Below are 16778 nucleotides of genomic sequence, written 5' to 3' on the forward strand. Positions count from 1 at the left end.
TTTGAAGCTAAAAGATTTCTCTGTCTAGTCATGTTGTCATAAAATATATTGTATTTTATGCCAAAGAATACATCCAATGGTGGAATGGCACTTTAAAGGTAGACTGCCTTTCAGATTTTTCAAGTGTAGGTCATAAAAAGAATTTTCCCTGACACCCAATTATTTTTGTTTAGTGCACCGAAAGCTACTGAGTTCGAATCACGGACTTCTAATTTTATTAGTTTTTTTTTTTTGACTGGAATAATTAATGAAGCCCTGTGATAACCTGGCGACTTGTCCAGGGTGTACCCCGCCTTTCGCCCGTAGTCAGCTGGGATAGGCTCCAGCTTGCCTGCGACCCTGTAGAAGGATAAAGCGGCTAGAGATAATGAGATGAGATAATTAATGAATTTATCTCCACGTGGCCCTAAATTCTCTGCTATTTTTTCCTGCTTCACCGTGACTCAATTCAAGATACGTCGTCATGCATCACGTGGTGGGCTTTCCCCGTTTAGATTTATGAGCCTGATTACCCAAAGGGATGTGATTTTTGTAAAAATCTTGTACTCTGAAGTCCCTAAGGAACATGTAATTTTATGTAAATATAATTTTGGAAAATTTTAGGCATCATGAGTCAGGACTGCCTTTCAGATTTTTCCAGTTTAGGTCATAAAAAGAAAAGAATTTTCCCCGACACCCAATTATTTTTGCTTAGTGGGCTGAAAGCTACTGAATTCGAATCACAGACTTCCAATTTTATTAGTTTTTTTTTTTAACAGAACAAATAATGAATTTATCTCCACTTGGCCCTAAATTCTCCGCTGTTTTTTCCTGCTTCACTTCACCGTGACCCAATTCAAGATACTACGTCATGCATGACGTGGTGGGCTTTCCCCGTTAGCGCAAGGCATTGTGGGATACAAATTTGAAATGGGAGAGAAAAATGGAGGACATGAGCGTGCGAATGAAACGTGAAAGACCGACTACAGTAACGGAAAGTGAGAAGAAAAGACGTTGTTATATACGAAGGAAAGGAAACGCAGGACCAAATTAATAAATATCGGCGCTCAGCGAGCACCTCGGTGTGATCAGCTGTTCGTTTAGCGACAGAATGATGGAACGGTCAGTGCACGGTCAAAGGTAAACCTGCGGATGCGCGCACACAGACACGGACTTCCTCTGTCTGCTTGACTGCGCGAAGCGAGCGATTTCATGCACATTATTTGCTTTAATCCGCTCAAATTAAGTAACTTCCCAGCCACAGAATGGCCTGATATTTAGTAAGATATTAGAAATAAACATGTATCACAATGACCAAATTTCAGACGGAACTAAATTTCACTGATTTTATGAAATCGAAAGGCCGTCTAGGTTTAAATAGGCTGTTTGTTTTTTTTTGTTTTGCAACTCTGATGTACTACATGCTAAAATCACCGTCCACGTATGTAAAGTACTAGACTAATACAATAAAAATAGTTTCCCTGGCTTGGCCTGAAGTAATAGGATCAGTGTAACTTACTAGAGGCTTGTCCTTTTTATCCTTATAACGTTTTAGATAATTATATTTTGTACAAGTCTTGGGGGGTGGGAACCCTAAAAAAACCTAAATGTCCTTACTCTCTTTAAATGATATAATTAGCACAGCTAATTTGATAACTAAATATAGAATTGCATCGAGTAATCCAGTTTTCAGGCTTGCATTCTGACTGTCTGAATCTGTCTGTCTTTCAGAATGGGCAGACTCCTCTAATGCTGGCTGCAGAGCAGGGCAGCTTGGACATTGTTCAAGAGCTCATCAGAAGAGGTGCCAATGTCAACTTGGATGATGTGGTAAGCAAAAGTTCACGTAGCATCGTGTTAGAAACATTAGCCATGCACCACATGTAGGACTAGGTCACCTTTATTAACTCTCTGTGAAAGGAATGCAGCATGCGCGCACACGCTCACCTTTAAAGCATTCAAAGCACTGCCTTTTTTCCCCCCACTGTTACCGTGGCAACAGTGGCCAAGTTTGCAGTTTCCATGGTGACAGGCTGCTCTGCTTTCATCCCATAGGACTGCTGGTCTGCCTTGATCTCTGCAGCCAAAGAGGGGCATGTGGAGGTGGTGAAAGAGCTTCTGGATAACAGCGCGTATATCGAGCACAGAGACATGGTGAGCCACGCCCATGAATACAAATACAAACATGGAGTGCTGCAAGCATTTTATTCAGTTTCAGTCTCTCAGACATTTCATATTAGATGTAGACAGAGAATAAGCTGTTATGAAGCCAGCGTTTGCACATCGTCATGAGAAGAATGTGAACGGAGAGCACGAGCCGCTGCCCATTCACGCACAACAATATGATCCGTGATAACACAAACATCTACTTCCCATTTCAACATCGTTAACTCAAACCTTTTCTCTCATATGAAGAATAGAATTACTGCATCAATCACAAAAATGTTTGAAAAGAAGTGTCAGGGGGGAAAAAAAAGTCATCAGAAATGTGCTAAATCTGCCCAAGTTGGCACTGAACAGACCACAGAATCAGTGTGTAGCGGATACCGCAGATGTCAACTAACAGATGGTAGCAGAATCCAAATCGCTGTGAGTTTCTATTCCAAAAATGATCACAATTGAAACACCAATGTTTGTGCCTAGCTAAGGTTTGCTTATGTTAAATAGCCTATATCCTGTGTCAGAAATCACTCCCTACTCACTATATAGTGGACTATATAGTGAGTTCGCCGTTTTGTAGTGCTGTCCGAATGTATCGTGAGAATTATTACACCCTATATAGTGCACTCGAAGTATCCCACAATGCATCAAGAAAAGTGGATGGTCCCGAACCAAGCAATATATCCCATCGTGCATTGCAGTCGCAGTAAAAGAAATCAAATCAAAAGCCTCAAATTTGATTTAAAGGAAAAGGCAACTTTTGTACAAAATCACCACAAATAGATAGATAAATATATAAAGTAATCGATCATGGAATTTATAGAGAAAGAACAGACCGCATAACAGTATCTTTTAACTTTTAATAATATGGGCTTGCGCTGAGCTCAGCGAAGATGCGTTCCGCCATATTGATCTACTGCGTGACGTCATGCGGCCCACCACTGAGAAGAACTCTTCAGTGCTTCATGGTAATAAGGTAAGGCCCAATCCCAATTCTAATTTCTACCCCTACCCCTCCCCCTTCCCCTTGGCCCTTCCCTTGAAACTGAGCTACAAGGGATAGGGCTTGAAATTCAACACTTACGTATTGGGATAGCCCTTCAACGATCGCATACGTCATCGCGTACCTCCGTCAGCGTTTACGTTAGCAAAACGCAACCAAATGCGTCATTGGCTGCGACCAGCCGCTACAGTCAGAGACAGAGATCTCTGCTGGCAGGGTGTGATTTGTTAACTAACACCACTGAATGGGATATCTTTGGCGCTTCGTGCACCACATCCGACAGAATGAGGTGTCAGAACACTCATGTAAACAATAAAAGCGAGAATAACAGAACAAAACGTACGCAGTAAAGCAACCGAAAACAATACTCACTCCCAAAGCTTTTTAGCAGCAGCTTGGATTTCAGAAATCGCTGCTCATTCTCAGCTCGAAAGCGAATCAAGCGGCGTGTTTCCTCTGGATAACAACTTAAAACACGTAAATAATGGAGAAAATACATTTATGACAATCTTTCGCCGCGGGAACCGCCATCTTTCTGAAATCCACATGAAATCTCGCTGAAATCCGCATGGCATTGTGGGAAATCACTCAAACCCCTTCGTTCGGAGTCAGCTCCAGGAAAATCTCCGTTTGGAGGGGTACAGAAGCCCTCCCCCTCCCCCTACCCCTCCGCGTTAACTGGGATTGGGATACCCCTACCCCTTCACGTGAACGCGCAAAATGGAGGGGAAGGGCCAAGGGGTTGGTCCAAGGGGTGAAATGGGATTCGGCCTAAAAAACCAGTACAATCGCTTCTTCAAAGTTTCACCAAATGGTTTTATTTATGCAACTTAAAGCTCATAATACTGTATAACTTTGGTCGAGTAAAAACACGGAGCAAAAACATGGCTGAATCCTGAATGACTCCTATTTGGATTTGTCCTACCAAGCCTACTGCGCATGCGTGAAGCGGCTCGGCTCGGTTTTCCCTTTCGGGCGCTCTCGTTTTCTGTTAGAATTTGGTAAAGAAAAAAATAAATAAATATTATTTACCAGCTTACCGGGTCCATGAACATAAATCTGACAGCTGACAAGGTCGGGATATAAACGAATCGAATACAAGCCACCCGCCGGGACTCCTAATCACAGTGATCTGCTTGTAAACACTGTTTTCATGGGCTCAGTGACGTCACAGATCAGAGGGAGGCGCGTTAACGAAAGATTCTGATTGGTTTATAGTTGCCCACAATCTCAAAATGGCTGCCTCCTCCAACTTCGACTCCTCTGTGTCAATTCATGATTTCAAAGTTAAAAATATTTTTTCATGTTCGATATATAATGGAAATAATTAACGGAATTGATTACGTATATGTTTTTCTCCTATTACACACCTGGTTTTGTACAAAAGTTGCCTTTTCCTTTAATAAAAGGCAGCAGCAAAGAAGAAAGTAAGTATTCAGCCTTGATTTAAAAGAACTGAAAGATGCGGCAGACACAAAGTATTTATTAATGTGGGAAATATGCTCAGTATAATATGGATTTATCACAGAAATACATGCATGTATTTATTATTTTGAAAACCCACCAGCTGACTGATCTGGCACGTTTTAATTATGCGACAGTAATGACGTAAATAACAGCGACGGACTAGTGTCCGAAAGCATTTTTTCATTTTATCAGTGAGCTCACTATATAGTCCTCTATATAGTAATTACCTATATAGTGAGTAGGGAGTAGTGAACAAGTGAGTGAGTGAGTGAGTGATTTCGGTCACAGAGATAGTTCTATTAATAATGGTACATTTAAGTTCTTAGTAATCTGAGATTTCTACATATAATGGAATAAAGCACATAATACTTGCATATACTGTAGTTTGTGTAATAATGAGTAGTATGGAACAAAAAATGCTGTTTTCTGTTTGTCTGAAATAAAGTGTAAACTGTTTTATTCCAAATTGACTGGGTAAATCTGATAAACGAGCATTTCATGCTGAGCAAAATATTCATGATTATGATGAATATACACCCATTATGATGCAGCTCTAGGTGGTACGGTAGACAGGTTTTTGATTGTACCTCAACGCTTTTGAAATCAGTCAGTGTTTTAAATTTGAGGGATAATGTTATCGTTCTGACTTAAATTACAGTGGTGCTTGAAAGTTTGTGAACCCTTTAGAATTTTCTATATTTCTGCATAAATATGACCGAAAACATCATCAGATTTTCACACAAGTCCTAAAAGTAGATAAAGAGAACCCAGTTAAACAAATGAGACAAAAATATTATACTTGGTCATTTATTTATTGAGGAAAATGATCCATCTCCTGTGAGTGGCAAAAGTATGTGAACCTCTAGGATTAGCAGTTAATTTGAAGGTGAAATTAGTGTCAGGCGTTTTCAATGAATGGGACGATAATCAGGTGTGAGTGGGCACCCTGTTTTATTTAAAGAACAGGGATCTATCAAAGTCTGATCTTCACAACACGTTTGTAGAAGTGTATCATGGCACGAACAAAGGAGATTTCTGAGGACCTCAGAAAAAGCATTGTTGATGCTCATCAGGCTGGAAAAGGTTACAAAACCATCTCTAAAGAGTTTGGACTCCACCAATCCACAGTCAGACAGATTGTGTACAAATGGAGGAAATTCAAGACCATTGTTACCCTCCTCAGGAGTGGTCGACCAACAAAGATCACTCCAAGAGCAAGGTGTGTAATAGTCGGCGAGGTCACAAAGGACCCCAGGGTAACTTCTAAGCAACTGAAGGTCTCTCTCACATTGGCTAATGTTAATGTTCATGAGCCCACCATCAGGAGAACACTGAACAACAATGGTGTGCATGGCAGGGTTGCAAGGAGAAAGGGCCAATCCCAACACCACAGGACAGGTAAAGTAGTGAAACCGCAATGCTTTTTAAATATCAGAGTAAGTCAGAAGGCTATTGGAAAAATGTTTTGTGGACGGATGAGACCAAAATAGAACTTTTTGGTTTAAATGAGAAGCGTTATGTTTGGAGAAAGGAAAACACTGCATTCCAGCATAAGATCCTTATCCCATCTGTGAAACATGGTGGTGGTAGTATCATGGTTTGAGCCTGTTTTGCTGCATCTGGGCCAGGACGGCTTGCCATCATTGATGGAACAATGAATTCTGAATTATACCAGTGAATTCTAAGCCCATGTTTACATTAGACCGTATCAGCGGATCATCAGATTAACGTTTTTAAAACGATTAGTGTGCACAGAGCAACACCAATACACGATTTGCGTGCACACAGCAACACCAATACACGGATACGCTCGGCTCCGCAGGCATCCTGCGCTCCAAATCATTCCGCCCTGAACAGCGAGTGCCCTCTGGAGGGTGCGCACTCCGGCCCTGCACAGCTCACACAGCGCGCGAGTGAAGTGAACAAGCTGTGATTCGGGACTGAGCCGCTGTGTGTGTGATCCCAGCGCATATCACTTACCACTTGCAAGTGGAAGGATGGCAAGCCTAAAGACAATCATAACTACACAATGGGCAGTATTTGCATCAGTATTTGCAGTATTTTCATACTTTTATACTCTTTAATGAAAGGTGATACAAGGCGGAAGTCCGCGCCGTTTTTCAGCAGTCGCGTCACATGACCAACGCTAGCGAATCAGGAAGGTGGATGTCACAGTGACGTTGTCCAATGAGACGCCAGCTAGAGCTCAGCACAGCGTATCCGCGTATTCTCAATGTTTACACAGCACCGGAGCTGACACGATCTGGATTGAATACGTGGACCCTGGCGGATTCCCGTTTCCCGGCGTTTCTAGGCGGTTTAATGTAAACAGACAGTGCATCCGCAAAGAAAACGAGACAGATACGGTGTAATGTAAACGTAGCCTAAAGGAAAATGTCAGGACATCTGTCCATGAACTGAATCTCAAGAGAAGGTGGGTCATGCAGCAAGACAACGACCCTAAGCACACAAGTCGTTCTACCAAAGAATGGTTAAAGAAGAATAAAGTTAATGTTTTGGAATGGCCAAGTCAAAGTCCTGACCTTAATCCAATGGAAATGTTGTGGAAGGACCTGAAGCGAGCAGTTCATGTGAGGAAACCCACCAACATCCCAGAGTTGAAGCTGTTCTGTACGGAGCAATGGGCTAAAATTCCTCCAAGCCGGTGTGCAGGACTGATCAGCAGTTACCGGAAACGTTTAGTTGCAGTTATTGCTGCACAAGGGGGTCACACCAGATACTGAAAGCAAAGGTTCACATACTTTTGCCACTCACAGATATGTAATATTGGATCATTTTCCTCAATAAATAAATAACCAAGTATAATATTTTTGTCTCTCTTGTTTAACTGGGTTCTCTTTATCTACTTTTAGGACTTGTGTGAAAATCTGATGTTGTTTTTGGTCATATTTATGCAGAAATATAGAAAATTCTAAAGGGTTCACGAACTTTCAAGCACCACTGTACTGAAAGAACTTTATCTTCTTCAGCCAAGGCACCTATCCTATATTAAATTCAAATTACACAGATTACAATATTATTACACAGATTAAACATTGATAAATGCATATTATGAATTATAACTGCTTATTTGATATGCCTAGTTACACCGTATTAGAGTTCATTATAGAAAATAAATTAATCATACTACTTCTTTTAGTTGTTTTGATATCAAGGAGACATTAATATGGATGCATGATGATGGAAAGTGTTTGTACTGTTCAGGGAGGCTGGACCGCTCTTATGTGGGCTGCATATAAAGGTCGTGTGGAAGTTGCAAAGGTTCTCCTGGAGAATGGGGCCAATCCCAACACCACGGGACAGGTAAAGTAGTGAAACCGCAATGCTTTTTAAATATCAGAGTATAAAGATTTTCTAAAATCCCACTGAATAAGTCATGATCCCATACTCAGAGTTTCCTATTAGCTGTTCTGTTTACTGAATACCCACCATTCCGTGCTATTCTTTAGCAGTACAGTGTATATCCCATCATCTGGGCTGCTGGCAGAGGCCATGCTGAAATCGTCAAGCTCTTGTTAATGCAAGGAGCAAAAGTCAACTGTTCTGACAAGGTGAAGTTGCCTGGCTTAAATTAGAAGAGCTGGATCTCTTTGGATGTTTTATATTGTTAACCTGTATGGATGATTTGAGTGTATATTTTTGCCCTCAGTATGGCACCACTCCATTGATCTGGGCTGCCAGGAAGGGCCATTATGACTGTGTGATGCACCTGCTAGAGAACGGCGCTGATGTTGACCAGGAGGGGGCAGTAAGTGCACTGCTTTGCTTCAGGTTTCATTGTCATGGTTGCAATATACAGTATATGGGTCCGTCTCAGAAACTGGTCTCTCATTTGGGACATTATGGTCAACACTCAATGTTTCTTTTGTCATGTTTAATAAGAATAAAGATAGCATCTTGCTTTATCTGGCCTCCACTGTGGAACATTTTTTTGATTACAATTCAAACGCTTTTATAAAATTGATTTCCATATAAAATAACTCCATCATGAAGAATTAAAGCCCCTCCTTCACAGATGAGTGAAAATATTGAATAAATTTCCTCTGTTTTTTGATTGCTTGGGTTAAAAATGCCAAGTTATAATGACTGAATTGATTATTCACTTAAATATGAAACATTTTGTGTATTTGATATGGCGAAATAGGACACAATGGAAAAATCAAGAACACACCGGAAAGATGAGAATAACGGCGGTGGTAAAAGAACAGCGACTGTACCGGCTGAAGGTCGCGCGGGTCTCTGCTGCGGCGCGCGAGCAATGGGACATCACTACCGCACCGGACGGAGCGCGAGGTGGAGGCGGGGCAAAATGACTGGCCGTAGATTCTATCAAAAGTTCGATCTAAATTGACCATGGTTGCAAAATATTGGCCAAAAATACGCAAACACTACGAAATATGAAAGTAAGATGAAAAAGAAACATTCTATTGCCTTATACTGCAAAACTAAAACAAAATAAAACTGTCAAAACTCACCTTTTCAGTGATAACGTCCGAACAGATCACCCGCGTAACAGAAAGACCGCAAATGGAAGCACGATCAACTTCTAACTGTTGGAGTGGAAAATTCCATTCTACACATGCAAATTGTTAATGCGTGTCCTTCCCCGCACACAAATAACACGCTACGGTAAAAAATAGACCACAACTCATTTTATAGCTCAGAAATTCATACAAGACCAGCTACCATCGTAACATATTCTGTAAGAAACATATTCTCTACCTAACTTTCAGCTTTCGTTTTAAAAAACAAAATCGCAGATTTGTAACTAAATTTTTATATGGCGTAGTGATTTTAAGTTACTACTTTTGGTGAGGTAGTGACCTTGACCCTGAGGGCCTCTGTATGCTCTTGCGACAAGGCTTTCGCAGATAGCTTTTCGCAGACAGTTGTAATTTATCATTGAGCGGGGAGTAATAGGCGTGCGCGATGTTATTCACCGCTACAACGCAAGGGGGCGCGAAGTCGCAAAATCGCTAGGAGTAGTTGGTGGGTGTGGTTAGTGGAGTGTTTATCCTCCGGTTACTTATAATGACTAGAACTGGAGTCGTATAGATGTACGTACTTCCTCACTTCCTCGATCAACCGCTCTTCGTGCTGCTCCATCTTCGCTCGTGTTTTTAAAAATGGCGGTCGTGAAAACAAAACAAACCGGGAAAGTAGGGAAGCAGAAGTGCGTGTACAGCGGATGTAGAATGGACCAATCGGAGCCCTCTTGTCTGCGAGGCTTCTGCAGTGGTCACAATTTTTGGGAGGTGTGCGCAGAGCGTCTGCGAAGGGGGAGGCTACGCAGACGCCATCTGCGAGGACTGGGTTGTCAGCATAAATTGGCCTTGAGGCTTTCCGTTTAGATCAAAGCACACGATCGTATTGGTTTTGTGTATGCGGAAAATGGAGTTACAAGGGTGATCAAATATTTTGCGTGATGTTTTATTACGGTTATGATTATTCTGTGAGCGCAGCAATCCTTAGGTGGATAAAGTTACAACTTAAAATACAATTAGTGATAACTGTAGACTTTTCAGTGGACTACAACCTTTTTAAGGGAATGCGATGTAGTCAACCATTTATCATGTCCCAGATCAAGCCGCCATTTTTCCACAAATTTGCAGAATTTTTGGCAAATTCTCAATAGAGTATTCACATCAAAGATTTAGTTTTATCTGTATTATTTATTTCATTTTATTTCAAATTAAAACCAACATCACCATTCAAAACCGTATAGTTTATTGACAGAGTATATTTAGTGGGGGACCCCCACAGTACCCAGTTTCTGAGATATATATTACAGTACCAGTCAAAAGTTTGGAAACGCCTTCAAATTTGATGTTTTTTCTTTATTTTAATTAACTAAAAGACACTTCATGTCTTAAAGTAATGACTGACTGTTATTTCTCTTTACTTAGTTGAGTGGTTCTTGACATAATATGAATTATTACAGTTGCCGAACAGGGCTATTTGCTGTATTTTTATTATTTACTCTTTACTGGTTGATGGTGTCAAATGCATTAAGACGGCAAGAAATTCCATTTTTGACCAGACACACCTGTTAATTGAGAAGCATTCCAGGTGGCGACCTCATGGAGCTGGTTCAGATAATGCCAGTAGTGTGCAAAGCTGTTATCAAGGTAAATAGTGACGACTTTGAAGAATCTAAAAGATGAAACATATTGCTTTTTTTAATACTTTTTTGTTTACCATATAATTCCATATGTTCCATAATGTTATTTCATAGTTTTGATGAGTTCAGTATTGTTCTACAATGTGGGAAAAAAAAAAACATCGAATTTGAAGGTGTTTCCAAACTTTTGACTGGTACTATAATATTTTTTTATTTGAAGTTTAGCTTGCGTTTGTTTAACAGTGGTCTCTTGTGCTCAGAATTCAATGACAGCTCTGATTGTGGCTGTGAAAGGCGGCTACACTGAGGTCGTGAAGGAGCTGTTGAAGAGGAATCCCAATGTGAACATGACCGATAAAGATGGCAACACAGCCCTGATGATCGCAGCCAAAGAGGGCTACACTGAGATCGTGCAGGATCTGCTGGACGCAGGGACCTATGTCAACATCCCTGACAGGGTGAGGCCAGCATCAATTGTGAACAGTGTGCATGTGTTTCGAACTTGGACATGTGCTGTCCAAAGTTTGCTTCTGTTGTTTTGCTTTAGGACGACAGAGTGAATGTTTTCAAAGTGTAAGCCAGTTAGTGTGTATATCATGGAGTAAATCATCACATACTTGCCTCCAACTGCCTCTAGTTAAGTAATGTAAATAAAACTTGTAGGGTTTTTTTGCTTTCCAAATAAATATGGACATGAGTGTTTTACTGGGAAATACACCGCTCGTGTTTTTCATACAAGCTACATCTTGGAGAACCTGTAACGCGGCTGTGACAAACCAGACGCTCGCGGATTATAAACGAACTCAGGGTTTTAATGAGAGAAGGGTAATCCAAAATCAGAGTACAAAAGCCAGACCAGGTCAAAACTGGGAAATCCAAAACAGTAACAAGGGCTAGACAAATCGTAGTCAGTAAACAGGTAATAGTCAAAAAACTGGGAATCGAGATATGGGCAATCAAAACACAGGAGCTAGGCAAAACCGGGAGGAACGGAAGGCAAAAAGGGTCATACGCAGAGAGACAATCGATACAGTAATGCTCAGTACGCTTACGAGAAGTGAGGACCGTACTGTGCAAAGGACAAGACAGACAAAGGGGTATAAATACAAACAAAAGGGTACAGGTGATTGTGATCAGAACTCAGGTGAACCACTCCTACGAAGTGGTTCCAGATTGGTTGACGGAGTGCATGTGGTAGTAACTGGTGTGTGAGGGGGATTATGGGAAATGGAGTCCTGAGGGTTGAGGCAGACGGAGGGTGAGCCCAGAAGTGTGACAGAACCAAAACCGTGACATAAATCTCTATATGGCACTCATGAGGGAATCGATGAGTTGTTTTGATAAATTTGGGTACTTTTTGTTTGTGAATGTGTCTATATAATAAAAAGACCAGAACGTCACGGATGTAGTCGCTCATCTGGCCTGCCATCAAAACAGTCATGACGACCAAAACATCAAACAACTGAAATGTGACAATGTGAGAGACGACCAACCTCCACAACAAACTGTTTACAACAGGAAAATCAACAAAGGACTAAATTTTGTTCCCCGATGGAAGATCTCATCTCATTATCTCTAGCCGCTTTATCCTGTTCTACAGGGTCGCAGGCAAGCTGGAGCCTATCCCAGCTGACTACGGGCGAAAGGCGGGGTACACCCTGGACAAGTCGCCAGGTCATCACAGGGCTGACACATAGACACAGACAACCATTCACACTCACATTCACACCTACGGTCAATTTAGAGTCACCAGTTAACCTAACCTGCATGTCTTTGGACTGTGGGGGAAACCGGAGCACCCGGAGGAAACCCACGCGGACACGGGGAGAACATGCAAACTCCGCACAGAAAGGCCCTTGCCGGCCCCGGGGCTCGAACCCAGGACCTTCTTGCTGTGAGGCGACAGCGCTAATCACTACACCACCGTGCCGCCCCCGATGGAAGATCTACCCAAAATATCGATCAGAACTGAATTCTCATGATAAATGAGAGGAGATACAATTCTAGTCAGAGGAAAATTTGTTAGGTTGACCTCATTACTAATTTGTTAGCAAAAAAATTTGACCAAGTTTTGTGCAGAAGGTCTAGTTCTTTCAAATAAAACAATTGCAGCTGAAATCCATTGAGAACTGAGGGAGGAAATGCGATTTAACTGAAAATAAACAACGTTGTAAACAAATTCTTTACAATAGGAAAATCAACAACCAACCAAGTTTTGTTCCCCGAGGGAAAATCTACCCTAACATTGATCAGAACTGGAATCAAATGAGAGAGGGGATAACATTGTAGTGAGAGGCCTGGAAAATTCATTAATTTGGCCTAATTACTAACTCGTTCGCAAAAAATTTGACAAAACAAAAAATGTTGTGTGGAGTGATGAGTTCTTTCAAACAAAACAATCAGAATGGAAATCCGTGGAGAACTGACAGAGGAGATACGATTTAACTGAATCGTGGAGGATGGACGGACACCACACCATGGCAATAGCTCATCAGCTTTGTGGCCAGATGAGCTGAAAATCACATGTTGGCTTGAAGATATGAAGTTTATCTTCTCATGTTGAAAAACCCGCGTTTTTCCTGCGAAATACATCGCGGGTCTGAGTGACATGTTTAAATAATATTGTCTGGGTTTGAGTGGTATATCAGATATATTCCATTCAGCTAGCATGATATTGAACGAGTCAAAGACGAGTAGCTGAATGGAATATATCTGATATACCATGAAAAAAGCCAGTCAATAATAATAATAATAATAATATTATTATTATTATTATTATTATTATTATTATACCTGTATATTCGATGGAACAATTACAGATTTTACAAAAAGTTAACAGCTGGGTAACTTGCCAATATTGAATGCTGATTCTGATCGAATGTAATTCAATGTTCCGTCAATCCAGTGTACTGTACAAAGTCAAAGTTCTAACAAAAATGGTACAAGTCCAAAAAGCCTGAACAACAACCCGACTTGTATACAAACTATATCCAGGTTGACGGTTCAAGTTCAAAGTTACTTTTGGTCGGAGTTCACTGTTACTACACTGCAGCTGTTCAAAACAAAAGGGCTTTGCTGAGTGAAGTCCTCTTGTAAAAGTCTCTGTCGCTTTTCCTCACCTCTAAGTAGAACTTTGACAATATTTCCACTATTGCTCTCTCTTCCAGTTTTTCAATGTTCGTTGGTATGTTTTTCTCTTGCAAATATGCATGAAGGATATCCAGTGACGTTTTGGTAGCCTTTCGGGTGTTCAGCGCGTCTTTCTCTTTAAATCTTCGGCTTTTAATGAAGCAAACCTCGCGGCCATGTTTGTGTACAAATTGTCAATCACTCACTAATGTAGAAGTTTTACATCTTTTGATGTGTCTCTTTTCCAGTTTTTCTCTTGTAAATATGCATGAAGAGTATCCAGTGAAGTTTTGGTAGCCTTTCGGGTGTTCAGCACGTCTTTCTCTTTAAATCTTCTGCTTTTAATGAAGCAAACCTCACGGCCATGTTCGTGAACAAACTGTCACAGTCAATCACTATTGTGGAAGTTTTGCATCTTCGACGTGCCTCTTTTCCAGTTTTTTTTTTTATGTCCGTTGATATGTCTTTCTCTTGTAAATATGCGTGAAGAATGTATAATGAAGTTTTGGTAGCCTTTCACATGTTCAGCGCATCTTTAGTTTCAGTTTATTTATTTAGTGCTTAAACCGAGCACTGGAGTAGCCTCGTCTTCTCTCTTTACCGCCCGACAAAGAAATGATTGTGTGCACGTGCAGCAGATAAATTTTGTCATTGGATCTTCGCGTGTGACGTCATGTTATCTTGACAACGTGCAATATTATAACAATATTGCATGCTCATTCTCCATTGGGTAGAGTGGCGTAATACATGGAGGATAAGCAATATGATAATATTGCATGCCATCAATAAACCCACTAGAAGGGAATAGAATACATGTTTTTATTCCATGGAAAAAAGTGGCCCGTGTGTATAATAATTTCCGATATTTCACTTCAATGACGTCACGCCTGATGTTTTCCCGCTGACTAGACACGCGTTGTCAAAATGGCGAACAAGTTCAAAATTAAAATTCTTTTGATTAACTTGCGTATTTATATATATTTTTTTTATCCCCCAGATATAGAAACGGGTTCCGTCCGGTCATGTTTTTGTTTCCGGGCCATATCTTTAAAACTACTGAAGATATCTTCATGAAACTTTGTATACATATCAAGCAAGATGTGAACTGGTGCCTTTTGCCATTTTGGATTTTTGAAAAAAGTATTTTTCAAATTTTTACATTAAAAAAATTTTGACTTAGTTTCTAAGAGCAGTGTTCGTTTCCGGAGCATATATCCAAAACTATTCATGATATGGATTTGAGACTTGGTATACATGTTAACAAGGTGATGTAGATGTGCCTTTTCATACTAAGAAAATTGAGAAATTGTAATTTTTCATGTTTCATGAAACAGTTTCAGACTCAGTCTCTCAGGTTAGTCTTAGGGGTAGGTTTTGTTTCCGGAGCAGAACTTGAAAACTATGAGTGGTACGGTCTTGAAAGTTGGTGTATGTGTTGATTAAGTAATGTATATGTGCCTTTTGATACTAAGAAATGTGAGAAATTTAAATTTTTAGTTCACTTGGACCAAAGGTCCGGTGGGTTTATGCCATGGGTCACTGCTGAGGTCAGTGTAAAGAGGTAGGGTTGGTTTCCTGCAGCAGAACTTGAAAAATGTGACAAATAATATATTGAAACTTGGTATATAGGGTGGGGGATATAGATGACTCTGTCGTCTTGTGTTTTTTCTTTTCGTGGATGTGTCCATACACTACCGTTCAAAAGTTTGGGGTCACTTTGAAATGTCCTTATTTTTGAAAGAAAAGCACTGTTCTTTTCAATGAAGATCACTTTAAACTAATCAGAAATCCACTCTATACATTGCTAATGTGGTAAATGACTATTCTAGCTGCAAATGTCTGGTTTTTGGTGCAATATCTCCATAGGTGTATAGAGGCCCATTTCCAGCAACTATCACTCCAGTGTTCTAATGGTACAATGTGTTTGCTCATTGCCTCAGAAGGCTAATGGATGATTAGAAAACCCTTGTACAATCATGTTAGCACAGCTGAAAACAGTTGAGCTCTTTAGAGAAGCTATAAAACTGACCTTCCTTTGAGCAGATTGAGTTTCTGGAGCATCACATTTGTGGGGTCGATTAAATGCTCAAAATGGCCAGAAAAATGTCGACTATATTTTCTATTCATTTTACAACTTATGGTGGGAAATAAAAGTGTGACTTTTCATGGAAAACACAAAATTGTCTGGGTGACCCCAAACTTTTGAACGGTAGTGTATAATATAAAGAATATTACATGGTGGCGCGAAGATATGAAGTTTATCTTCTCGTGTTGAAAATATTTTCACTCTTTCGCTAAGTTTTGGCTGAATTTTTCTTTTAAACCAAAAGGACTAATCGTAATGCGACCTTGTCTGTATGTGCTTGTCTTTGTGTTAAACATTTAGAGTGGTGACACGGTGCTGATAGGAGCTGTTCGAGGTGGCCATGTAGAAATTGTAAGAGCCCTGTTGCATAAGTATGCTGACATCGACATCAGAGGACAGGTAACACCCTTTATTATACTGATCAGCATCATACCTGTATTATAAAACACATGCGATATATCATAGAGCCTGCATTATAACTTTGTGTGCACCAGGACAATAAGACAGCTTTGTACTGGGCTGTAGAGAAGGGCAATGCCATCATGGTCAGAGACATTCTTCAGTGTAACCCTGACACCGAGACCACCACCAAGGTAGAGTGGTATAAAGAACAGTTGTGTCTTTAATTTGCATGCACTGTTGTTAAAAAAAAATACTAATGTCATACTGCGTTTCAGGATTCTGAGACTCCCTTGATCAAAGCTACCAAGATGAGAAACATTGAAATTGTGGAGTTACTCCTGGACAAAGGGGCAAAAGTATCTGCAGTGGATAAAGTAAGAGTGGGCCATACATTGTCATGTATATAACAC

The 16778-nt window shown here is 40.5% G+C and overlaps 1 protein-coding gene across 3 annotated transcripts in view; it reads left to right on the top strand.

The window, feature by feature from the left end:
* kidins220b (kinase D-interacting substrate 220b) overlaps positions 1-16778 on the top strand; it is an 82091-nt gene that overhangs the window by 14480 nt on the left and 50833 nt on the right. For 2 of the 3 annotated variants that reach the window (XM_060917853.1, XM_060917855.1), the window contains exons 3-11: positions 1711-1809; positions 2035-2133; positions 7835-7933; positions 8080-8181; positions 8280-8378; positions 11012-11209; positions 16267-16365; positions 16461-16559; positions 16644-16742. In XM_060917853.1, the coding sequence (XP_060773836.1) occupies positions 1711-1809; positions 2035-2133; positions 7835-7933; positions 8080-8181; positions 8280-8378; positions 11012-11209; positions 16267-16365; positions 16461-16559; positions 16644-16742 (993 nt within the window). The remainder of the gene's footprint in view (positions 1-1710; positions 1810-2034; positions 2134-7834; positions 7934-8079; positions 8182-8279; positions 8379-11011; positions 11210-16266; positions 16366-16460; positions 16560-16643; positions 16743-16778) is intronic. The other variant, XM_060917854.1, reaches the window with a different exon arrangement.

Source organism: Neoarius graeffei, chromosome 3, assembly GCF_027579695.1.
Source record: "Neoarius graeffei isolate fNeoGra1 chromosome 3, fNeoGra1.pri, whole genome shotgun sequence".
In the NCBI taxonomy this organism is placed as follows: Eukaryota; Metazoa; Chordata; class Actinopteri; order Siluriformes; family Ariidae; genus Neoarius; species Neoarius graeffei.